General features: G+C 41.4%; 1 protein-coding gene across 3 annotated transcripts in view; it reads right to left on the bottom strand.

The window, feature by feature from the left end:
- Window positions 1-26,992, bottom strand: part of CCDC149 (coiled-coil domain containing 149) — a 65,086-nt gene that overhangs the window by 20,887 nt on the left and 17,207 nt on the right. For 2 of the 3 annotated variants that reach the window (XM_073342374.2, XM_073342376.2), the window contains exons 4-9: window positions 20,866-20,973; window positions 11,473-11,589; window positions 9,537-9,709; window positions 6,884-6,956; window positions 5,435-5,519; window positions 4,014-4,158 (exon numbers count right to left, since the gene is read on the bottom strand). In XM_073342374.2, the coding sequence (XP_073198475.1) occupies window positions 4,014-4,158; window positions 5,435-5,519; window positions 6,884-6,956; window positions 9,537-9,709; window positions 11,473-11,589; window positions 20,866-20,973 (701 nt within the window). Of the gene's footprint in view, window positions 1-4,013; window positions 4,159-5,434; window positions 5,520-6,883; window positions 6,957-9,536; window positions 9,710-11,472; window positions 11,590-19,672; window positions 19,810-20,865; window positions 20,974-26,992 lie in introns of those variants that run through there. The other variant, XM_073342377.1, reaches the window with a different exon arrangement.

The following is a 26,992-nucleotide window of genomic DNA, read 5'->3' as shown; positions in this document are numbered from 1 at the left end:
AGCCGTCAAACAATGAAGATGGGTTTGGACTTTGGGAATGGGTTAATTCATTGATGGGAGACAAATGAGTTGATACCCATTCAGGATAGTCTTTCCTACTCTATTTTTATTTATAATATGCGCATAGGAGTTGATCTTGTTGCCTTTGACAAAAAATGGATTAACCACAGTGTCAAGGTTCCTTCCTCACTCTGAACTCTAGGGTACAGATGTGGGGGGGGACCTGTATGAAAGACCCCCTAAGCTTATTCTTACCAACTTAGGTTAAATGCCACCGCCACCAAAGTGTTACACAAAGCACAGGGGAAGTGCCCACTTGGAAATGTCTCCCCCCCAAAATATCCCACCAAGCTCTACACTCCCTTTCCTGGGGAAGGCTTGATAAAAATCCTCACCAATTTGCGTAGGTGAACACAGACCCAAACCCTTGGATCTTAAGAACAATGAAAAAAAAACAATCAGGTTCTTAAAAGAGAATTTTAATTAAAGAAAAAGTGTAAGAATCACCTCTGTAAAATCAGGATGGTAAAAACCTTACAGGGTAATCAGATTCAAAACAGAGAATCCCTCTAGGCAAAACCTTAAGTTACAAAAAGGCACAAAAACAGGAATATACATTCCATTCAGCACAACTTATTTTATCAGCCATTTAAACAAAACCGAATCCAACGCATATCTAACTAGATTGCTTACTAACTCTTTACAGGAGTTCTGACCTGCATTCCTGCTCTGGTCCCAGCAAAAGCATCACACAGACAGAGAGAGCCTTTGTTTCCTCCCCTCCAGCTTTGAAAGTATCTTGCTTCTTCATTGGTCATTTTGGTCAGGTGCCAGCGAGGTTATCTTAGCTTCTTAACCGTTTACAGGTGAAAGGGTTTTTCCTCTGGCCAGGAGAGATTTAAATGTGTTTACCCTTCCCTTTATATTTATGACAAGCAGAAACAGCAGCAAAGCTCACAGCCCTGTTCAGAGTGCAGTAAAAGACAACTCTGTGTTCCAAATGATGCTTTCGTGTGCTGCTTCCAACTGTGGTGTGTATATCCCACTGCAAACACTTTAAATCCCTATTGTACCAACATGTGTTTGGCCAGTCACTTAAAAAACACTGACTCCACCTGGCTGGAGTGTGGGGAAGTGGGTCTGTTACCACATCCCCATCTCTGTACTAATAATCACTAATCCATCTCCGCTTTCCTTCCTAACAAAGATAGAGCCATTTTAATCCACAATATTTTAAAAGAACGCCTTCTAGTGAGACAGGTTAGCAACTGATGTCTACAATTCTTATTCATGAGCACTCAGTATAGTTGCAAAGACTGATTAGTGAAGGCAATATTAAATAGTCTATTTTCATTTATTTCCCATTTGGTGGTAATAATAAGATCCACCATTTCTGTAGGTTCAAATTGTTCTCCCTGCGTTGTGCTCCCTCTGCTGGTCTGCTGCAAGTTAATGGAACACATTCTGGGAACCATTCTCGAGGGACGTTGTCTAAGTAGATGGAGCACAAAGTAGTAAATAAATTCAGGGGTTAACAAGCACCATATGTTAAAGAGTCATCACTGGTTAAAAAGAAAGGAGAAAACTGATAGGAAAATAAATTGCATCTCTGAACTTCTAAGAGGGTTCTGCAAACAAACAGGCAGTTAAAAACACCTAATGTGATTTCACAGATTCTTCTGTGCAGCAAGGTCTATGCATAAGGGAGGCCAAGGGCAAGAAGAAAGGAACAGAAGCATGAAGAAAGGAGATCCTTCTACCTTTTTGAGCCAGGTCATCTTTCCTCCCATTACAATCCCTTCCCTCTCCAGCTTCCCCTCCCAGCCTGCTCTCTAAGTCACCCTCCTTACATCGCCAACCTTGAGTAGGGAGGAATTTTGCATGAGACCCCTGTCAATTTCACCTCTGCAGCTCCGGTCTCAAATTAAAAAAAAAAAAAAAAAAACCACCAACGAACCTCCCCTTCTCCCCTTCCCTGTGCATCCTTTCCCACCCTATCAAAACCCCATGGTGAGTCCACATCTCATCACCAGTTTGGTTTGCCTCCCTATTTTCGGATATCTTCTGCCTTTACCGCTAGTAGTTCACACCCTCAACATTTTATATGGGTTTTTAAAGGTTTGTTTTAGATGTCTGAAGCAACAAGGCTTCCTTCACTTCCCTTGGGAGTCTAGTCCATAGCTTAATACGTCTCAGTCAGGATGTTTTTCTGGTAAGCTTTCCTCTTTGTTTCATCCTGTTGCTTCATGCAGTATCCAAAATAAATTCCTATCCCTCCTTGCTGTATGTGGCTTCCAAATATCCATAGGTTGCTCTGACTAATTGTGCTTACCGTAGCTATGCTAGATATTTAAATCTTGTTTGGTTGTAAAAGTTTCTTTGCCTGGCCAACTGTCCTTGCTGCTCTGCTATGAACTCACTCCAGTTTATCAGTTGGTCTTTCATGGAGGCACCCAGAACTGAATGCAATATTTTACGTACAGGTGTGGTCACAACAGAGCTGGAGAGAGAGAGGGATATGCCTGTGTGCATATATGTAGCCCAAAGTTGCAATGGCCCTTTTTGTGTCACACTGCAGCGCAAAAATCACATGCAATCCACCATCCAATGCCATCACTAAATATCTTGCAACTTTACTGCTTTTCAGGTTTGTGCCTCATTCAGTATCTGTGCATCCAGATTATTTTCCACCGAAAGTATTCTTTGTTTCCACATGTTACTTTTCAGGCTACATTTCTAATTTCTATTGATCCCTTCTCTGGCCCTCATTAATATCTGTAACTCTTTCCACTTACCAAACTTTGGGAGGGTTATTTAAATTAGGATCTGGGGAAAACAGACGAATAGTGAGGGACAATCACGTCTAACTAAGAGTTAAACAAAGGCAACTATCTGGTAGTGAAAAACTACACCTGGTGCTGCCATGTCCATGCTGCTATTTTTAGTATAATTAGTTAGAGCAGACCTAGCACGAGTCTGTCTACCCAGACTGGGAGACATGCTCTGAGCTCTAGGGAGACACACTCTTAATGCCTAGATAGAATGCAAAGTTTACAGACAAGAACAGGTCAACTATAATGCAGTTGAATGACAAAGAACCATGACATAATAGGTCTAGACTGAAGCATGGTGGAATGATGGAAGTCATTGAGACAGCTAGGTTGGAAGGTGTCTGAATTTCTCCTCAGATTCCCTGGTACTAATGTGATGTTAGCCACTCTTCAGCTCAACAGACCCTTACTTCATCCAAAGCTTTTAAGTATGCCTACAGACTGTTCCTCCGTTTTTGTTGCCACTTCCAAGAATTATACTATGGATTCTGCTTAAGTATTAGAGTTATCAATTTTCAAAATGAATCATCTATCCTAGTGCAATCCAGTTTCCTTTAGTATTTCGTCTTCCTTTCATGAAAGATATCTGCCTGTTTGTGACATCTGGTCCTGATGTGCCTTTGAGAAGCCTGAATTACCTCTGATTACCACTAGTGAGTCAGTGCTGCTAAAAGGCTAAACACAATCAAGAAATGCTTCCTTTCTAGTTCCCACTTTCTCGTGTTGCATAAGGACACAGTCCAATGTCTTAAACTGTGTCAAAAGACAGTTATATATTCTCAAGCTGGCTGCTATAGAAAATCCTGAAGTATGTGAGATAGCAAGATTAGATTAGACGAGGTAGGATAGGTAAGATTACTGTCCAACATAAATAATTTATTAAATCACAAAACAGAATAGGAATCATACAGTAGTGTTACAATCCAACAGTTTATGCCTCAAAAAAACCAGTGTTCAAGTTGCTATATTAGGAATTGTCATGGCTGTGGCTAAGCAACTGCTATTCCAAACCTATGACAATGACATTTCACAGAAGAGGAGTACAAGATACCTGACCTTCCTTCCCTTTCCTGTTTTTAAGTTCCTATTTTCTATACAAGAGCTCAAACATCAAATGCTAGTTTAAAAAGTGTTTTGAACACCTGTGTTGATTTCCCCCAAATTCCAAGTCATACTACTTACTTGTTGGTTTGCCTTTGGTGTTGTATGACCATGTTTTTCTCATGGATAGTCTCCAGCAAGGCAGTAGCCAAAGATTTGAGATCTGAAATGGACTGCGGCGTGGCTGGTAGGCTACAACCATGGTCCTCTGATAACAACTCTTGGACTAAAATGTTAAAACAAAAATGAATCTTACCTTTATGTGGACAGAAATGTGACACAAGTAGGTAGTCAGACTTACAAAGCAAATCCCCCTTTGTTTAATTACTTAGCTGAATGTAGATTCATTCCAACCAACGAGCAAAACAAACCCAGACATATAATACTCAGTCATAAAAAATGGTGGCTGTTTAAGCTGATCATTGTTCTGCAGCAATTGCCAGCACAAACATAGGGAGACCCATTTTCTGCTTAGCTAATATTTCTTTTGGAAAGAACAGATTTCCATTCAGTTGGAAAGAGCCTCATTTTTCTAACCTATGATCTCCTGCCACTGGCAGAACAGGAATATTTTTCTTCAGTCCAACTGAAAAACCAAGCCCACAAAGAAGGCTTCATGTTTAGAACTATTGATTCCCTAAGGTTGTTCAAGATTGATGTGATGGAGTTGTCACACATCAGCCAAGAAGAACCTTCTTCTGCAGTAAGGAAGCCTGCGAACTCATTAACCTTGCTCAGCAAGTCCACTTGCATCATCACATTTGGTCATCTGCTGTGGCTAGAAACTACACAAATGTATGGAGAAGAGGACATAAACGGAGCAGTCAGTGCTGGCGAACTTCTTGAGTTTCAACCTGTCATGACAAGTACTGCTGGTTTGGTATGTGCCTGTGTGCATGGAGAGAGGGCGAGGATCACGGTGCAGGAGACAAGATTTGCCAGGGGAAAAAAAAAGGTTACTTTTTCTTATCCTATTCTCATCTTTTCTGATCCTTAGCCTTTGTTCAGGGTTTGTGTGGGGGAAAACATGTGGGATGAGGCGATTGCTCTGTTGGTCTCTTCCTGAAGGAAACCTCAGAACTCCTCCCACAAGGGAGAAGCAAGCCACAGTAGCTCCCAAGTGCAGGAGTGGAACTTGGACTTAAACTGCCCCACCTTCCTTAACATGCCTTCTCTGTACTACTGCTAAAACAGAGCATCAAGGTTGGCATTGTTAGCAGAGAAAAGAGGTGACACAAGAAGAGACTCATCTGGGTCAGAGTTATATTGGGCCTTGAAGGCAAGGCGAAGAAGTTCAAGCTTGACGTAGTGAACAGGTGGAAGCAAAGGAGGGGAATTTACACGGTCAGACTGACAGGAAAAGGAAGGTAGGTTTAGCAGCTTTATTCTAGATTGGCTGGCAGGTTGAGAGATGATTAGGAAGAAAGTGATGTGAGAAAAACTTCAGTTCATACTGAAGAAAGAATGAGGTACTGTACTACCACGTTCCATCTATGCAGTACCTTGCTTTGCAGAAAGGACTCCAGTCAGTGCACTGCTGCCCGATCTACTGTGAATCTTTGAATTTTTCCGTCTCTCTAGAGCATTCTAAGGAAACAAAAACATTTATTTTTCAGACACATTAGCCTAAGTAAGCATTTTCATTAGAGTAAGGGATCTGAGGGTGGGGATATTAATCCTGGAGTTTCTCTTCTAGGGCATGAGTCTATACCTACACTGTTGGTTGGATGAGTGGGGCTCCTTCTGAAGTATTGGATATACTAGCCAAGAGAGCCTTTGGGACCCTAAAGAATCTATGCACCTCATCACCATCCCCCTTTACTCTTCTTTCTATTCCCCTCCCCCCCCCACACCACCACTTGGGTTTTTAAAACTTTCCTATTTCTGGAAAAAGTTGAATACATTTGTAAATGCAGAAACACTCCATGGGGAATAGCAGCCTGGGATAAAATTCTGACCTTCCAGAAAGTTTCTCTTGGACATGCTTAAAGAGGGAAAAGAAAAGAGCACTAAAACTCTCTTTAAGGTCCTTTCAGCAGAAAATGCTGGCTTTTACGAAGAGTTCAAAGCAAAATCATGATTCTCACTAAAGCTGAGCCCTAGTTATTCCCAAAGAACTGTCCTTCAGAAATCAGATACACACACACCTGCTTTGTGACCTCAGTTTCTCATACCTGTGCCTGGGATGGGGATGGCAGTGCTTTGGAGGAATTTTGCTCTTCACTAGAATAGCAGGGAATGCTGTGACTGCTTAACAGTGATTAAGGAATTAAGAAGCATCACCTATAGGCTTAACGTCTCATGCAGAAAAATGGAGGATGTGTTTTTTGATTGAAGTTGGAGCAGAGGGTTAGAGGAAGAATACTCAGATAACTAGATTTAGTCCAGAAGATATATTCTGCAAAAGAACACATACAGCCTATCCCAAAAGTGGAGGTATAAGGAAGATATATCAATCATTAAAATTTGCCAATCAACAGTACTGGTGTTGGGAAACATGGAGATAAAAGAACAGCTGCATGATAATAAATGTCCTAACACTTTGTAGAAACACAAGAGCATTAATTTTCTACGACCACCAATCTTCCACTTAGTGACAAGCTGGAACATCACCACATTCTAACCCCAACTAGGAGCAATTTTTCCTAGATCTTGAGAGAACACATTCACTTTCTAGATATTTCTAGCAGGTATTTCTTTATGCTATAAAACAGCTGAGAAGTCTATAGGGAAGACTGGGGATGTAAACAAAATACATAAAGGTACTAAAATTATCTAGTTGTCTTAAACTACAAGTAAGAGGAAGTGGTAATTGCACCTGGAATTTTAACTCCTAAGGTGCTACAGATCCAAACAATTTTACACTTTTTAAAATGCGTATAAACAAATGAAAAAAAGTAAACTCTATAAATAGAGGAGCGCTGCATAACGATATGCTGGGAGAACTCTACCTTGTACTTAGCAATATTAGATTTAAGAAGGTTGACCTCCTCTTGAAGTTGCTTTAATCTCTCTTGAAGGTATCTGGAAAATACATAATATATATCATTAGACTCCTGTATATTGTGTTTCTTTTGTATTAAACACTGGCAATGTATTAGTCATTGCATAGCACAAGGCACAAACGGAGCCACTGCCAAGACGTTTCACAAGAGGGGGCTTCTACAGTTATGTCTTCACTGGAGAATTCACCTAGCACTGGTGGAGCATCCCCAATGCAAAGCCCTACCCATGCATTCACATATGATGCTGTATTAGCCCACGTGCTGATTCTTTGTGGTACATTATACTGGTTTGCTCTACAAATTCATTCACAGGATGCTCACACTCTCTCACTTGGCATGAAGTTGTCATCTGTGGCAGTGCCATGAGAACAATACTTTTATGTTCTGAACTTCCAAGTGGAGACATCTGTTGAAATGCTGTGCAAGTGAAGCAGACATGGAGCAGGCAAATATGGGGTTAAAATGCTGAGACAGTGTAAGTGACTTCCAATGCAGAAGGAAAGATCAAACAAAGTACAGCCCAGGTGCAGTCGTGGAACAGCATCAGAAGACTAACAGCAGCCAGGCTGGATTACCCTGCATTCTCACTGCAAAGTAGACAGGTTGCCAGCCCAGGCTGAAGCTACACCAAAGTTCAAGACTATACCCTCAACTGTGTCTACTAGCCTGGGTTTAAAGCACCCTCAATCACAGATTAGAGATCAGGGCAACATCTGGGCTAAAGCCTGAGTTAATTCTTCAGGGAAGACATACTTGACTTCAGAAGTCATTTCCCCACCTTTGGCCCCTTAAGTCTGGATGTGTATACTGTAAAACCTCAGAGTTATGAACAGCAGAGTTATGACCTGACAAGTCAACCACACACCTCATTCGAACCGGAAGTATGTAATCAGGCAGCAGCAGAGAAATAGGAAAAAAAAGCAAATATAGTGCAGTACTGTGTTAAACGTAACCTACTAAAAAATAAAGGGAAAGCAGCATTTTTGTTCTGCATAGTAAAGCGTCAAAGCTGTATTAAGTCAATGTTCAGTTGTAAACTTTTGAAAGAACAACCATAACATTTTGTTCAGAATTATGAACATTTCAGAACAACTCAAACAACAGTGTCTGTAACTCTGAAATTCTAGGTAATTAAATGTTATGGACATACTGCAAAGCCTCTTCAGAGCCCTCTCTTCTAGTGTCCTAGCAGAGAGCCCAAATCATATAGTAACTGCACTTCCCCTTTCCAAAGCAGTGACAGAGAATAAATGGACTTGCCTACAAGGGCAAATTTACCAGCATAATTATATTGGCAAATTTTCCCATAAAAAGACAAGCCCTTTCTGTGGTCAAAGCTGGATGCAGAACCATGTATCCATGTGCTCAGGCCCCTCATTTACAAGCTCAAGACTCTGTTTGGTCTCAGTATTCAGTGCAGGATGTCTGAAGGGTAAAAATATGGCTACTTCTGAAATTGTCTTTGATGCTGTGCCATAAACCGATTGAAAGAATATGAACCATTCCCTCCTTCCTCATCCCCACACACTGCAAAGCATCACTCCCACCATTTCAGCTGAGCAAAATCCAAATAAGCTGCCTGCCATTGTGAATTCTGACTGCTTGTTCATGATATAGATGGAATGAAAACAAATGTGAAACTGAACAAGTACAAAGCACAACACTTAAGAGTCCAAATCCATCAGTTTACATTCTTTGAAATATTTTCTTTAAAGCTGTGATGTGGCTGAGCTCCTGATGCAAGCACCAATTTCAGCAATTTGCTGCTTGTGTCACAGAGGCTAACTGGTGCTAATGGGCAAAGGGTTCATTTTTCTTTACAAGCAACTCCTTTCTCCAACCTGACAAACTCACTACACCTAACACACCACTTGCATGGTATTTATTCATGAAGTGTAGCATGTGATATAGTGATTGCATATATCACATGGTGGACAAAAACACTCTGCATCCATTCACTGAGCCGACAGCCTGTGGAACGGGGGTATTTCATGTAAGACTGGATCCTGGTTCCTAGGAAACCAGCCAGCTTTACAACAGAACTCTGGCAGGAGGGGAGAAACCTACTTTATTAGATAGGAAAGGTAACTATTAATAAGCATAGGCTCCCAAGCTCAAGTTTTATGATTTTGTTTTGTATTGAGACCATTTGCTTCCATCACTCTTGTTTCTAGTGAAATCTCTGTTCTTTCTTAAATAAACCTTTTGTTTTACTATAAGTGCTCACAAGTGCTGTGTGTTACACATGAGCAGCAATTTAAGAAAAAACCTGAAACTGAGTACACTACTCGCTGGGGAATGGATGATCTCGGATTTCTGTGAGTAGCCAGTGTCGGGGCTGGATATCACAAGGGAATGCTTCAAGGGGTCTGGGGTGCCCCTCTTGTTAATCTGCAAGGCAAAGCCACAACTGGCACAGCTCAAGGAGAGTGCTTGAGTGGCTGACAGGCTGGGGGTGTTAAGGCACTAACACCCAACTACCTCAGACAAAGCTACCTCACGCTGGAGGTGGGGGTAACAAGGTGACTCAGTCCTTGAACCATGTGAACCATCACACTGTACATACTGAAGAAGCACTGCAGACTTCCTATACACTCACCTGTTTTCCATACACAGGGCATCTACATCAATGATGCGATTTTCATGTCCTCCCAGAATGTGATTAAGCTCTTGGTTGAGTCGGTCTGCTTTATCTTGATAAGAAGAGCGTTCTTCCTTTACATCCTGTAGCTCATCCAATGCGGCTTGAAGATCATGTTCCAGAGTCTCAATCTGAGAAGAAATCAAAGCTATTGTTATTCTGCAGAATTTACTGAAGAAGGAATCATATCCAGACACAGAACAGTAGCAAGTACTTCGCTTCTGAAGAAGGTCAGATTTAGAAGGCCAATTAGTAGATTTTTGATAATCCATAAAAGCATACTAAAAGGCAGCATATGAAGACTGAATCAAACCCCCAGATTCAAACATCCTTAAAACTTTGGAGGAGTTTAGTTTCAATCTTTGTGGATCACTACATCTCTACTCAAGCTACCTGAATATATTGGGAAAGAAATTAGAATTCACCCTGACCAAGCAATATTTTAATTTATGATGCTCCCTATAATTGTTGTCAGTAATATCACTGAAGACACCACTGTAAGAAAAGTTGAGATGCATAACTTTGCTGCAAAATTTCTTTAGCTTCTGACTCTAAAATTCATATAGCTACAGTTTTTTCTGCACCGCTATTTCCTCCCTTTTAAAATGAGAGCCAAAAAAAGGAAATAAAGATTGCATTTGTTGTTCTCCTCTTTTGACCATGCATACACAATTTTGTTTTAAAAGTATCGTTTACTCTGTTTTTCTCTATTTCATTAAAACTAATGTTAAAACAAAGTTCAGCAATTAAAACTGAACTAGCTTGCAAAATATTTAAAAACCATTTGGAATACAAAAGCAAAGGAAGACCTTATTCACACTAAGGTCGGAATTAGGTCAGCAACAAGTGGTTCCTAGCATGGTTATAACTTGGTATCGAGGGACTAAAGAGCTAGCATTTGGGTATAGAGTAGGTCTGGGCTAGCGTAGGGTGTGAGGCAAAAACTAGATAAGGCTCTCTTGTGAGATCAGTTGTTCTTAGAAATTACAGTTCCATCTGAAGGGGGGGGGGTGTCGGGGCTTGGTGGTTTTGGATTGGACTGGATCCAAGATTGTAATGACAGGTTTAGCTCCTGGGATTAGAATTTAAAACCCAGCAGCCTTCACAATTAAAAGGGTTTCATATTCAAGGTTCAAGTTTTGACCCATTTCTAATTATAAGAAAACAACCAGTCTACATAGGGTAGAAAAACTGTTCTAACACCTGTCCTTAAAATTCAGTTGTTTCTACTGAAATGTGTTCAGGGCTTTGAAGTTCTGCCTTCAGTACACGAAGCAGGAGTAAACCAGATGAGTACTGGGATGAGAGATACCAACTGCCAGTGGACATCTAGGTGAAGACACCATGAAGTCTTAGTGATTCAGTACACAGTGAGTACTAAGTGCAGTGTTAAAGAGCACTTTCCTGATGAAAGGCACAAGGGATTTCGGAAAAGACATCAATCAGAAGTCTTACCCAATTGTGGAAATTAAAGAACGCACTTTAACATGTTAATCTGTCCCCTGGCTAAATTTCAGTTTGGGCATCTCGTATCATGTCAACATATGTGCCTCTGACATTTCTGGTTAAATATGGGATTCTTCACTGACAATCCTAAACTATTGCTATGTGCTATTCAACAGCTGTCACATTCCACCTCTTGAGGTGGATGAATTTCTGAGATGAAGCAACTTCATCTCCAGTGGTGCATACCTTGTAAATGCATAAAGTGCTCTGCATGCTCTTTACACATACGTTCAATAAATACTACCAGAGTATAAACTTCCTTGCCACCAACACCACTATCTGCATTGCAAACCAGGAAACAACTATTACATCACAGCAGAGGCATAATTTACTTGTTCTTTTGCCAGCAGTGAAAACAATCTCTCACTGAATGCCCATTAGTTATTACTTGTTCTCGTGCTTTCTCCAGCTGCTGAACAAGGTCTTCACGCTCGTGTGCTGCAAAGTGGCGTGCCCCAACTTCTTCATCTCCAAGTCTTTGTTTTGCTATTGTCATTCTAAGGAGCTGCAAGAAATGTCAAGACTTCATAAACCACAGAACACAGATTGAACACTTGAGAGAATATTAGCAGAGTATATTGTATCACTAGATATGGAATGTTATCAGAGAGCCTTTCCAGACTCTCACAAATCTGAACCAGAGATATTTTACGAGAGATCACTTTTGTGCCTATGAGCCCTATCCCATTCTCATTCAAATTGATGGGTGTTTGGCCAGTGACTTCAAAGAGCCAGATTAGGCCCTCAAGCAGTAATTTAAGAATTTTACATATGGGCATATGTTTAAAGTGAGCATGGACATACGATCCATCCTCATTCTCCAGAAAAGACAAGGTTTTGAATTTTAAAAATTATTTACTACCAGAAATAATATCTTGCTTTTATATCAGGCTTTTCACCCCTATATCTGAAAGCTGTTTGCAAAGGACAATAACTATTATCCTAATTTTACAGATTAGGAAACATGGCACAGAGAAGTCAAGTGACTTGCCCAGCACCACACATGCACCTCCTAAACTAAATCCAGTTGCAACCTTTGTGCAGAATTAGCACGAAGATTAAAAGAACGGGGCTATTTTTACATGAACATGAAAACAAATGTTTCTGAAATATCTATTAACATATAATGATAGTGGAAGATGTTAAAAATATTTAGTTAAAATGCAAAACAAAATCTTCAGCATCTTTCATGGCTAGTAAACATTTTTTAAACAAAGCCTGACCTGAATTAACAAAACCATTTTCAATACTACTGTTAAACAGAGGCTACTCTGAGGATTAGGTTTCAAGGATTAAAAGGGGTAAAATAAACAGCCTACAGAGTGCATAGGCTAAAGAACATGCATCATTTAGAATTGTTTATACTTTGCACAGTTCAGAAAAAGTGCTACATCCCAGTAGCCCAATTTGTGGGATTTCCATAGAGGCTTGAGAAATCTGCAGTGAGAATTCCCATGACTTCCCTCCCATTTTTCAGTGGCACAAAGGAATTAATGTGCACCATTATATTTCAGAGTTAGCAAATCAATCTTCTGAAACAGAAGACTGTATATTCCATTTATTTTAGGTATTTAGAGGATGCCAGTCACCACAGTTCCTATGTGCTAGTTAAAATCCTACTGATGCAAAGCAGACCATCAAAAACAGGTTCTTCTCCACTTCAGCCCATTTAGTCCACACAAGTGCTGCTACTATAGCTTCTTCTGATAAGCTCTAAAGGGAGACTTACAGCTCCTGAGTGAAGTAATGGTCCACAGGCTGCCTTATTTTTGACAAACTGCATTTCCCCCTTCCCACAGAAAGAGTGTGGATTATATTGTAAGGAGCACACACTGAATTGTTTCTGGAAAATATACCAGTGGCTAATTTAAAAAAAAATATATTTTTAAACCAAGCAGGTTTAGGAATGGGGCCAGAGCTTTCGTCTGATCATACAGATGTGAAAGGGGAAAAACACATAGTGCTAATAGCCAAACTGTATTACAGCATCTCACTTTGCGACTGGTTAGAAAAGTAAATTGAAATAAGGATCAGAAGGCTCAGAAAATGGGAGCAGGGAACCTTCTCCCCCCTCAATGCAAGTAAGAGCTTAGGTTCTCTCCAATGCGCACACAGCTCTAGATAGGGAGAGCTTGGTTAATGCCATTCAACCATGCTCGTTCCATACCCCAAGAAGGGGCTGGGGTAGAATATGCAACAGCCTGTGGTGCTGGGACAATTTGTACAGTGGGGGTTCTGAGAGCCATTGAAGCAAACTGTAAACGCTGTATATGATGGAAACCACTTCAAACCAGGCGGTGCTGTCACATCCCCAGCACCCTCGATTACAGCCTTGAGTAAATACTACTTGCAGGAATAAGGGTTGCAAGGCCCAAAGCTTGTTCCAGTCAAATCACAGTTCTTTATTTACTGATGAAGTGTGTGGGGGTGGGGGGAATCCAAACACAAATCCAACATCTTATTCCTAAATGACAGGTCACTTCAGGCATTCGGCAACTCAGGCAGCAGGTGCGGCTGAGCAGGTCTAGCCCTCCAGGTCTGCACCCTGCACATCTGCTGATGATACACCACCTGCTGTAAAGATTTTCCCCTTTGTAGCGCTTGGAACGTCAGCATTTTCATGCTGTGCCAGGGGCAAACGCAGGGGCGGGGGGGAGAAAGAAGGGTTTAGTCTGTATTTTAGCCTTTTATTATAAAGTTTGTACTCCGTCCCTCTGGGCACTGTATTTTTATTGAACTATCATTCAGAATTCATCCAGGATAGAACCACTCAGCTTCATTTTGTTGCCCTATTCCTCAGAATAGATTAATACAAATAGAGGACCCCTCAGGACTCCAAAAATCTTTCCAGCACAGTAGATTTTGAAGTGAAGTGCACTTTAAACAGAGGCAGCGGTTCCGGAGAGGCTCAGCATACACTAAACAAACAGGCTTTCACCAAACAAAGCAGGGTGCAGCATGCCATTATTTAGCATCACTCTCTACTGTGCTAGGCGCAGGCAAAAATGATAAAATCAAAATTTATTTTAACCCAACAATTTTGGTTAAAATAAACAGAGCGAGATACCTCCATCAGACCTCGCTGTTCGAGGTGCTGAACAGACACGAGGGGAAAAGCGAGTTCTGCACAGCAGGCAGTAGTCGCAGTTAACACAAGCATGTTAATCTGGCAGAGCCTTCTAGGCATCGTGGCTAAGGCTGTGAGTCTTTCATGGAGGTCACAGATTCCGTGGCTTTCTAGGACCTCTGTGACTTCTTCAGCTGCAGCAGCTGACCCCAGGGCTGCCCGAGCAGCTGGGTTGGCCCTGGGGCCGTCCTGCTCCGGAGGCCACAGGCACTGGTCTTGGACACTGCCCCAGGGAAGTGGTCCAGGAGCAGTGGTGGCAGGGCCCCAGGCCAGGCCCCCCCACCCCAGGAGCAGCAGTGGGGCCAAGGGCAGCCCCCTAGGGAGGAGGAGTGGCAGGACCCCAGGCCAGCCCATCCCACCATCCCAGGAGTGGCAGTGGCTGCTGGAGCGCCCCCTATCCCTGCAGTACCTAAGATTTAGTTAGGGGTACATTTTGTAAAAGTCACGGAGAGGTCACTGCCCGCGACTTTTTGGTTATTGCCTGTGACCTCTCCGTACCTTTTACTAAAAATACCTATGACTAAATCATAGCCTTAATCATGGCATAAGTGAGTCTTTAGAGGGGATTTGGACCTACTGCAAGAGACATATGCATGTGTTTAACTTTATGCACTGTGAGTAATCCCATCAATCTGGCTGACACATGGAGTAGACTCATTAGCCACCAATGGGACAAATAAAAAAGTGTAATATTAAGCATATTATGTAAATATTTGCAGGGTCGGAGCCACAGCAATGCCATTGTCACCCCTAAATAAGTTTCAACTTTGAATCTGTTACCTCTGTGGTATTTTATTTACTAAATGTACTGCACCCTGGCTAAAAACTATTCCCTTCCCCCTCTCCCTCCCCCCCCTCCCCAGATTCATAGGTCCTGCTAGGAGCACAATGTGCACAATGAGCAATTGCCATGGAAAATGAAGAGTACAGTGATACTTCTTTCACAGCATGTACATATGCATTTTGGGAGCATTATTTTGGATCCTCTTTTGGTTCATTAGGGATGGGAGACACTAGTGACATATTAAATTTTGTTAACTTAAACACTCTTAGGTTCCAAAGGTAGGCTGAAGTTGTGAACTGAATACAGGGATACTGTACTGCACTATTGTTTTATCTGATCATACAGAATTTATCTCAAAATACTAACCAGAAAGTTAAATATATAACTAGATTACTCGTGGCCACACACATATATACAATATGAAGGTACAGTAATTCTTTTTAACTCACCTTCTCCATGAAGAGCACCAACCTTAACCCATAGCAGTGAAATGCTGTCTCCAGCCCATTACGTTGATGAAATGTTACACTGGCACTTCTGGGTATCCCAGTGCACTTTTGTGTACTTTGCATAACCATAAAACAACTTGAGACAGTGACCTTGAGTGCCTATGTTGCTTATAGAGGACCAAGTGCACTGTTAGTGCCAAATAATAACACGATTTCTTAGTATAATAATTACACTTATCACATAGCTAGTTTCTACAGCAATTCGATTCACACATTTGATACATGCTACAGGTGTCCACCCCCACCTAGCAGGCTTTAGCTGTCATGCTTCTGGTTCAGCTGGTTAGGCAAAGTTGCCAGACCGACTAGCTTACCACTATACTCCACAGCAGTAACTGAATAGCTTGTGGCTCACAGTCACAGTCAGAGGTATATCAAGTCACCACCAAGTCTAAACAGTCAATGACTGATTACAAGTTGAAGGACTCATCCCTGAAAAGGGCATCAAAACAATATCTATGCTGCTTTATGAACAGACCCTTCAATCCCCTAATTGTCCGAGATGTGTCTCACCTTTTTTTTAATTCAAACTTCACACCATTGCCAGCACTAGGGCAGCTGCACCAGCTGGTGCAGATAAGCTGCTGCTGGCATTTTTCTCCAGTACCACCACCTAACCCTGATGAAAACAACTCTAGATAACACTGAGGCAACCACCAGCACTCTACACCAGAGTTCATAACACTGCTACTGCCAGATAGCCTGTGACCTAGGCTGGAAATGAGGACCAATTCTGCACAGGCTTGAATTGTGGTAAAGGTCTCATACTGAGCAAGTAGTTTGAGTAAGGGAATTCTGGTAATTGGTAAGCTGATGTATAGGACTTCCAAGCCACAGCAGGCTGCTTGGCCCAGGGATGGGACCTCTGACACAGTGGGTTTTCACATGAGACACTTAGTTTGACAATGACTGTGTCTCATGTATGGGCAGTAATACTGTAGCAATTATTTTGGACACAACATGTTGTCCTATCACTGAACTATACCCTTAGCAGCTCAGCAAATCATTTCTCTGTCAGTGACTTGTGTGAGTGGTAATTAAAGTGGAGATGAGAGTCACCTCATCTCCTAGAAGCGTCTAGCCTCCCCCCCCCCCCCCAATCAACTTCTATGTCTCCATTTAAGGCACGAGCGTGATCTCTTCAGGCCCTCTAAGTTTAAGGGTTTATTCTCCAAGTATCACTGTCCCAACGCTGGGTAGAAAAGGGGTTTAAAAATCAAGTACCCGGTAAACACAGTAGTTTTCATGTGTCAGAGCTGATAAGAGATTGTGATCAACCATAAGAGTAAATACCCTTAGAACTCAGTTGCTTGAATGCTACAGTGTAACTGTAGCTGTATTTCTTTAGCTGCAGCAACAAATCTTTCAAGAGACTTTTTGGAAATGTTTTACTGTTTGTGCCATTTGAGTTCTAGCTGAATAAATGGGAAAATTAGTCCAGTTAAAAAAGTCAAATACAAGCAATTTGCTCTTGTCTAACTGATTATGTACTTAATATCTAGAATCCACAATTCCCATAACAAGTACAAAGGTCATCAGTTAAAATCCCATTGCTAACCCAATTAACCGTTGTATCTCACTACTGGTGAGCACTAATGCAATTTGAAGGGAAAAAAAAATCAGGCCATCAACACACTTCTCCTTAAATATCACACACCGGCTCTGTTGAGGGTATTTTTTTAATTCTACAAAACCCGTGTCATTGAGGGACAGGCTTTATGAGTCATGCATGTTCAAGCACAGGCAGAATTGTTCATCCAGCAGCAGCTTCACTGGCTGCAAAAGCAGCTGTTTGCTCATCTCTTGCCAGAAATAAAGTTGACGTTGACCCGGGGCCCTCCCTTGCTTTGGAAAAAATGGAGAGAGAAAAATGGCAGTATAAAAACGTAAGAAATTATTGTAATTTGTTGTTTTTGTATACTGTATTTTATCAGTTCTGCAATGCTGAGTTAACTCTTCTGCCAGCTCAGAAGAACCATCCCAGAACTTTTCCTACCAAAGCTAGGAGAGAGTAAAATATGGCAACAAGCAGTGGTTCTCAATCAGGGGTCTGAGGCCCCCTTGGAGGCTGCGAGCACATTTCAGGGGGGCTGCCAAAGCAGTAAAGCAGCCTCCCCCTCCCCCGGGTCTGGGAGGCAGGAGCTATGGTCCGGGTGATTAGCAGGGGGCTGGGAGCAGCCCACTTCGCTTCCCTCACCCCAACCCTAGCCGTGTCGCTTGGGGGAAGGGATCCCCCCACCGCACTCACTAGTGGCAGCGGAGCTGCCCAGCGCTAGCCCGCTCCACTCCGCCAGCTCCCAGCCGTGGCGCTCCGCTTCCCACCACTGGTGAATGCGGAGAACGTCCCTTCCCCAACCTCCCCGCACTCACCGGCGTCGGGAAACGGAGCGCTGCCGCTGGGAGTTGGCGGAGTGGAGCGGGTTGTGGTCACATGGCTCTGCTTCCCACCGCTGCCAGTGACTGCCTGTCAGGGGGTGTGGATAGGGGTTGGGGCAGACAGAAGACAGCGGGCTGTGTAAGGGACGGGGTCCTGGGGGTGATTAGGGATGGGGGGGTCCTCTGGAGGGGGCGGCAGGGGACAAAGAGCAGGGGGGCCAAAGCAAGTTCAATATAATGCAGTTTCACATATAATGCGGTAAGATTTTTTGGCTCCCACGGATCACATTATATCGGGGTAGAGGTGTATATCAAAGATTGTGATGTTCTTTGAGATCTACTGATAAAAAGCTCTATATAAGAAATAGGCATTATTCATAATTATTTTCCTCCTCTGCAGATCACCTTGAATGCCACAATGTAGTCCTTCGTGGGGCAGTCAGATCATGAGCCATTTCTGGCAAGAACTCTGGGTTTTGATCTTTTGTATCTTCATGTTATGAACAGAAGGAGTGGAATAAAGTGGAGAGACTTTGTTAAACTTTTTTTCCTGAGGCACGGTCTTTCAAAAGCCATGTGAGCCAACATATGTATTTTTAGTTGACATCTTACTGTTCCTTGACTGGACTCAGAATTTGCATTAGTACATCCTGTAGGCATTTTCTGAACAGCACCTTTGACAAAGATGGGAAAGGGGTGCAGGGGAACATGAAAAAAGAGGTGGGGAGAGAGGAACACACAGATAAAAGGCAAGTCTGACAATCTAAGGTACTTATATAGACACTGTCACCATAGTATCAGAGTAGTTCTATCTATAAACCAACACCAGTGTGAGGTACAGCAGTAATATCCCCATTTTACAGAAGAGGAACTGAAGGCACAGAGCAGCTAAGTGATTTGCCTGAAATCAAAGGAAATCTTGTTGAAGGAAGGAATTGAACCTGGGTTTCCCATGTCCTAGGCTTGTGCCCTAACCACTGGACCATCCTTCCTCTGCAAAGGAGAGAGCTGGAGACAGGATGCTCTTACAAAATAAAAGTAAGTTTCCAACGATATATGGGGAGACATCATGAAAGAAAACAGAACACAAAAGGAAGCAAAGAAAATGGAGACAAGGGATGGAGCACAAGAGTGAAAGGAAACAAAGCAAAAACATTTACATAGATTTACTAGAATAAGCTACAGCAGCTGTTATAAGCACCTTATATCAATATAACTGCATCCAAATAAGAGTTTTACCATTTTATCAGTTTCTAAACAGATACAGTTATAATTGTATAAAAAGTGTGTTTAAGCCAGCTCTTAGGCCCCAGTCCTGCAAGCTACTCGAGTGGTGCTCCACTGATCATAGAGATACGCCAGTACGGGATTGAGGCCTTGTGTAATTTTTATTCTGCTCCCTATAAGCCTTGCTAGTTTTTAGTCCTTACTTGGTGTCCCCACCACCTGTTACAAGTCCTACCTTTCATTAGTTTGATTTGTGTGCACACTTTTGTAGACAGCTCCAGCTGCGAGTGGTACACACATTTAGCTTCAGCTTATAGATTTCAATTAACAGAAAACAGGAGTTTCATTAATACTGAACAGCAGTTTTCGAGCAATGTTCCATATACATTGCTAAACTTGGTAATAAAATAAATTGGTTATGTAAAGATAATTAGCAGAATGATTACTTAAAATTCATAACAAAATATGTACTTCAAGACCACTTGGGTCTATGTTTTTTTGAGAGAAAAATATAAAACACCTTTTTTAATCATATACTGAAATTCTACATTATTGCATTAGATACCATGACAAAGTTCCTCCTCTGCCTTTGTGGGTCCTGCACTTATTGGAGGATTTGCTTGCCTCGGAGATTCACAGCAGCCCTCAGTTTGGCCACTTTTGCTATTGGCTCAAACCTGCCGTTCACTCAGCTAACCTCATCACTGGCCAGCCTGAGAAAAAGGAAAGAAAAATCCCCACAGTCTCTGCTGATCCACCATGTGGGTCGGCGAACAGCCCAGAGACCTTCCCCTCTGGTGGAACCCACAGTCCAGGTAAACTCCCCCTGTGTCTGATCAGGAGTTGAGAGGTTTGGGGGGAACCCAGGCCTGCCCTCTCTACTCTGGGTTCCAGCCCAGGGCACTGTGGACTGCAGCTGTCTAGAGTGCCTCCTGGAACAGCTGTGCGACAGCTACAACTCCCTGGGCTACTTCCCCATGGCCTCCTCCCAACACCTTCTTTATCCTCTCCGCAGGCTCCTTGTCCTGGTGTCTGATAAAGCTTGTACTCCTCAATCCTCCAACAGTACGCCTTCTCACTCTCAGTTCGTACTACCTCTTGCTCCCAGCTCCTTGCACACATGCCACAAACTGAAGTGAGGTTCTTTTTAAACTCAGGTGCCCTGATTAGCCAGCCTGCCCTAATTGATTCTAGCAGCTTCTTAATTGGCTCCAGGTGTCCTAATTAGCCTGCCTGCCTGAATTTGTTCCAGCAAGTTCCTTCTTGTTCTGGAACTGCCCCTGTTACCTTACCCAGGGAAAATGGACCTGCTTAATCTGGGCCTAATATATCTTCCTTCTAACACTCTCCTGTAGCCATCTGACCTGACCCTGTCAAAATACTTTAAAATATCACATAACCAAGAAAAGATTAAAAGCTTGTCCAAATATATTTACAAATGGAAACACCAGGAACAGCATATAAAAGAGCAGAAGCTAATGGTGATTAACCCAAAACAGGATCCACAATAAATATTCAAAGAAAACAGAACAAATGTAGCATGCACAAAAAATATCATATCCAAGGAACCTAGGTTACTAGCATCCTGTGTAGGCTGTTTTTGTTTTCCTGTTTTGAGTATTTTTTGTAACCTCAATATTCTAGAAACTTATGAATACAACAAAATATTTCTTCATTCAGTTTTTCTGAGGAGCTTGTCTCTAGTCCAGTTTACACATTACATGTAGTCTTCCTAGTAAAGAAAAAAGTTTGCAGTACCTTGTTGTCTCCTTGTACTTCTCCCAGTCTTTGCTGCAGTTCTTTAATTTCTTCTCCCAGATGCTTATTTCGATCCCGAGAATCACTCAATAGTTGGGCAAGATTAGCCTAGGAAAGTTACAAAGTTATATTAGACAAAAGTGTGCTAGGTGGTGGTTGAGTGTAGGTGGTGGTTGAGAAGGAACCAGGGCTTTATGCACTACCTTTCAACTGTGTCTAGTTTTGTCAATGTTGTTATCTAGCCCCAACGTTTCACTAGAAACAGCATCAGGATTCTAGCACCTAAATTACTGCAAAATAATTAATAAAGTATGTGTATTACAAAGCTCCAGAACAGTACATAACAATAAAAAAAGGTGGGAATACCCACACTATCTCAGATACCTCTGAAAATAAAAAAAGCTTAATAGACAAAATCTGATATGAGATAGCTAAACTAACTGTTTTAAACATGGGTATAATTAGGCAAAAGGAATAACTGAGAAAGAGAGCTTTGAAGTGGGTGGGGTGTTCTCTCTGCTTAAATTCTATGTGCTATTTATAACGCAAATGAACTTCAGAAAATTTCTCCACATCTCCCCCAACAAGTCCCTACCCCCATTCATAGCTACTCTGGAAATGTCTTGTACATCAAAGTGGTGCAACATTTAGAAGATGTTGAGCATGATCTAACATTATTTGTTATTGCACGTTTACTGAAAAATATCAGATTAACTGAAAAATAATATTCTTCCACTAACATCCTCAAGATGTACACTCCTGAAAAAAACAAATGGTGTGTGTCTCAGAAGTTATCATTACTGACATCCTAAATATTTTGTAGAGTTAGCTACTCTTTTCCCCCCCTCATTCCTGTCTGCCTCTCTGTTCTGCCCCGGCCCCTCTCTCCAGGGACCGGCCCTTGCTGTGCCCCAACTGCCCCTCGCTACAGGAACTGGCCCCTCTCTTCCCCAGCCCCTTGCTCCAGGGACAGACCCCTACTGTTCCCCGATTGGCCCAGCCCTGACCCCTTGCTTCAGGGACCAACCCCTACCATGTCTCAATTGCCCCAGCCCCTCGTTCCAGGGACCAATCCACCCCACGCCCTGCTGTTCCCTGGATGTGCAGGCGAGTCCTAGGAGAGGGAAGAGTGAGTGAGGGGAGTGGAGAGAGAACAGATGGAGGGGGAAGGAGTGAGTGAGGGGTGGGGCCTCGGTGAGTGGGCGGGGCAAGGATGTTTGGTATTCAGCAATTAAAGCTGGCAATCCTATTTATTTCTCAGAAGACAACTTGAGTATGACCCAATGAAGCACTGTTTGGATCTGTGTGGAAAGAGCTTAGAAAGTAATGTCTAGAATTTGAGGCTATCCGCTGATTGGTATTTGCTCTGACCTCCATCCACCCCTCTCCCTCACTCTCACTGCTTTCCAGGATGTCCCCTTTTCCTTCCTCCTCAGCATTCCTCATCCTTCCTTTCTCTTTCCCTTAATCCTCCCCTCAGCTACTTAATACTTTTTTCTTTTTAAATAAAAAACGCAAAAGCTCAACGTGCGCACACGCACACACCACGGAACTAACACAATGTTTGACAACTATCACTGCGACTACTCTGCTTGTATGTTGCATCCCTTTCCCACACCCTTTGTCTTCTCTATGTCAACTGATCTACTCACCTAAATAAAGTTACTTCAGTGTTTACAGGATTAGGCTATTAGACTACAAGCAATTTGGCAAGGCACAGGTGCTTTTGAAAACTTTATCCTATGTGACTTTGGAACCTAAATCCAATTTTCACTTAGGTACATTTGAAATTCTAGTCGTAGTCTCATGCTATCTGGCCTTAGTCTGGCAAACCCGGTCCATATAGGCATAATGGTTTGCGTACAGAGATCTGATTGCAAGATCAGGACCTACGTATATGCAGTATCCAGTGCCATGGACCTGACCTGATTAGCGTCCAAAAATCCCAATGTAATAGAAATAGAACAAGAAAAACTCATTTGTGATTGTTGTTACAATAGTCAAGTTTGCTAGATCAGGTAGCCTATATCACGGCCAACTTCAAACTTTCAAGGAGAAACAAGAAGCCAAATACATTGGTCCTCTGTACTAGACAGACCATTGGTGAGATCCACTATGGCAATTCATGTGGTTTCTACTTTTGAGGTTAGAGGCTCAGAAGATCACAGTAAAGTTCCTTGTGTTTTTGGAAAAGATCAAAGTATTTTTAACTAGGGCTGTCAATTAAAAAAATTACTTGTGATTAACCGCACTGTTAAGCAATAATAGAATACTATTTATTTAAAATACTTTTGGATGTTTTCTACATTTTCAAATATATTGATTTCAATTACAACACAAAATACGAAGTGTACAGTGCTCATTTTATATTTATTTTTTATTACGAATATTTGCACTGTAAAAAAAAGGAATAGTATTTTTCAATTTACCTAATACAAGTATTGTAGGGCAATCTCTTTATCATGAAAATTGAATTTACAAATGTAGAATTATGTACAAAAAAACCTGCATTTAAAAATAAAACAATGTAAAACTTTAGAGCCTACAAGTCTACTCACTCCTGTTTCTTGTTCAGCCGATTGCTCAGACAAACAAGTTTGTTTACATTTATGGGAGATAATGTTGCCCGCTTATTTACAATGTCACCTGAAAATGAGAACAGGCATTCGCATGGCACTGTTGTAGCTGGCATCGCAAGATATTTACGTGCCAGACTGTGCTAAAGATTCATATATCCCTTCATGCTTCAACCACCATTCCAGAGGACGTGTCCATGCTAATGACAGGTTCTGCTCGATCACGATCCAAAGCAGTACAAACCTACACATGTTCATTTTCATCATTTGTGTCAGATGCCACCAGCAGGAAGTTGATTTTCTTTGTTGTTCGTTTGGGTTCTGAAGTTTCCACATTTGAGTGTTGCTTTTTTAAGACTTCTGAAAGCATGCTCCCTCTCACATTTTGGGAGGCACTTCAGATTCTTAAACCTTGGGTCGAGTGCTGTAACTACCTTTAAAAATGTCACATTGGTACCTTCTTTGCGTTTTGTCAGATCTGCAATGAAAGTGTTCTTGAAACGAACAACATGTGCTGGGTCATCATCCGAGATTGCTAAAACATGAAATATATGGGAGAATGCAAGTAAAACAGAGCAGGAGACATGCAATTCTCCCCCAAGGAGTTCAGTCATAAATTTAACACACACGTTATTTTGTTAACAAGTATCATCAACATGGAAGCATGTCTTCTGGAATGGTAGCAGAAGCATGAAGGGACATACGAATGTTTAGTATATCTGGCAAATAAATACTTTGCAATGCTGGCTACCAAAGTGCTATGTGAACACCTGTTCTCTCTTTCAGATGACATTGTAAAGAAGAGGGCAGCATTATCTCTCGTAAATGTAAACAAACTTGTTTGTCTTAGCAATTGGCTGAACAAGTAGTAAGACTGAGAGGACTTATTGGCTCTACTTACATTGTTTTGTTTTTGAGTGCAGTTACGTAACAAAAAACCCTACATTTGTAAACTGCACTTTCACAATAAAGAGATTATACTACAGTACTTGTATGAAGTGAATTCAAAAATACTATCTCTTTTATAATTTTTACAGTGCAAATATTTGTAATAAAAAATAATATAAAGTGAAGAGTGTATACTTTGTATTCTGTGTTGTAATTGAAATGAGTATATTTGAAAATGTAGAAAAATATCCAAAAATATTTAATACATTTCAATTGGTATTCTATTGTTTAAGTGTGATGAAAACTGCAATTAATCGCAATTAATTTTTTTGAGTTAATCACGTAAGTTAACTGTGATTAATCTACAGCCCTATTTTTAGCTGCTGATATGGCTGAAAACTGGGAATGGCTCAGATCTGTCTGTTTCAGAGGTTACATATTTCCTAAACAACATAACTATCCAACTTTAGGGCAAGAATTAACTAGTTTCTGATTTTAGTTTTCAGACAGCAACCTTTCAGCCAACACAACTCTTTTTCAAGGTCTTCTTCAGTAGAATGATTTTTTTCTGCATGCTAACAAATGAGTCATCAGTATACTGAATGGATCAAGCAGCTTCAAGATGCATTCTGTCAGTGGTTCAGAGATTACTGTCTAAGGGGCATTAAAAATATTTCAGGTCGTTTTCAGGACTTTTTCATCTAAACCAAAGTTGCTGAGGCTGAAGTTCTTCTAGAATCAATTGACTTGCAATGCTCTGATGCAAATGTTGCAAAAAGTGACTGAATTTCAATAAAGACGAGATAAGTGAGAGATTGAGTTACTTAAGAGGAATGCTATTCGTATAAATCTCTTAGAAATATTTCCATTTGTGAAATTCATTTCTGTTATGAACGTGAAGACATCTGCACACTCCAATACCATACGTAATTTGAACCCCTTAGAAGAACTGAATGTCACTAATCAGTGTTGACAACTATGACACTGGAGCTGTACTAGCTCCGAGCCAAATCCAGCTCCACTGAAGAACGGGTGTATGATCACACCCATTTATTTCCTACTAAAACATTTTTCTGGGATTGCAATCTCTGCTGCATTTTACTGCTTAATCAGATGAATGATTTAAGACAATGTAATTAATCTTTATATACACAACTGAGATTTTGGGAGAAATTTTTAAACAAAGGATTTAGACGCCAAAATAAAACAGCACTTTAACATGCTAAGAGCATCTCAATAAGCTAAGCACAGACTTGCCCCTTACTGCAAAGCTTCTATTTTACTCCTGTTAAACTGAAACAAATAAGCCACACCACCAATGAGTAATTGCTGGAGAATTCATTCCCCCAGCTTAGAGGTTCTGCACTACACACATTTTGAATTGTCCCAGATTCCGAAGGTTTTGGCAAGACATCATCAAGGCTCTCAGTTAAACATGCAAGGGGAAAGAATTTTGGAGCCTCAGATGCTCTATAACAGTGTTTCGTCAACCTGATGCTGCCTTCCTAAACTGCATCAAGGAGATCTCAGGGACTGGGGCCAGTCCACGGCCCAGTTGTTGAGAAACACTGCTCATTTCTAGTTAAGTACTCAAAACATTTTGGGGGCAGGAGGAGGAGCATGAGGGTGAATAAGGGCTTTATTTTAAGTTAACTTAATCAACTGAAGTCACCGCTAAAAAACCACCAGCTAATGAGATACTGGCGAGTGAATGGCTGCCAGGGAACAATGATTTTCATTCATTTAAATTTATTACTGACATGAACAGTATTTGAACCACTAATCAAGAGATAAGAAAAAAAATCCTTATTCAAATACATTCTGGAACCATGCACTGTCCTTGTATAAGACTCCTTTAACAGTTTCTCAAGTCTAGCCATATGACTAAGTGTTATGCTCCTTCACATTACTGTATAAAAATGGATAGGAACACCCCTTTAACATACCTCAATTCTCTGGCACATAACTCTTATATGGCACTTAAAAAATTCTCCTCGGTATCCTTTAGATACTGCCGGAAAAGTGTTTTGTTTTGTTTTTTTTAAAGCGGTGGTGGGGGAATGGAAGGTAAACATCTGGAAAAAATATTCCTTTAAATATTTAGATACAAATGTGTAAAAATAGTTCATCTTTATCTTAATGTCTTAGAATATTCCCATTTCTCACACCCACACCTTCAACAAGGGAGAACAGGATAAAAGTCTCTTGAAACATCAGGTACACTTTAGGGCTGTGACTGATAGCAAGTTTAACTGCAATTTGTCCTCCTGGGCTTTCATATGATGTTGATGGGTGAGTTAACACAGAAATTTGCTTTTGCTTAGCAAGGGCCCCTGTTCACTTCAAGCTACAAAATTTGATGACCTCTGTTAGCACTACAATCTTATTAGAAACTAAACTTAAACCTCCTACCATCAGTCTTCCCCCAAAATCGTTTTGAAACTATGACGACCTGGATGTAGCAAACAAAATGCACCGTCTACAAGTCACACATTCCCTTGGACAGAAAAAAGACCTCCACAGTGATGACCTAATAAAATAAATAAATACAGAACCCCTGGAGGAGGATCCAGGCTCTCTGAGATCAGTCATAGGGATGCTAGCACAGAAATACATCACCTAGGGCCTGACAATGTTTTGTTAAGACTTACTCACTTTTACTT

Source organism: Lepidochelys kempii, chromosome 4, assembly GCF_965140285.1.
Source record: "Lepidochelys kempii isolate rLepKem1 chromosome 4, rLepKem1.hap1, whole genome shotgun sequence".
In the NCBI taxonomy this organism is placed as follows: domain Eukaryota; kingdom Metazoa; phylum Chordata; order Testudines; family Cheloniidae; genus Lepidochelys; species Lepidochelys kempii.
Note: the sequence above shows the minus strand (reverse complement) of the source record. Positions and strands in the feature narration are given on the sequence as shown.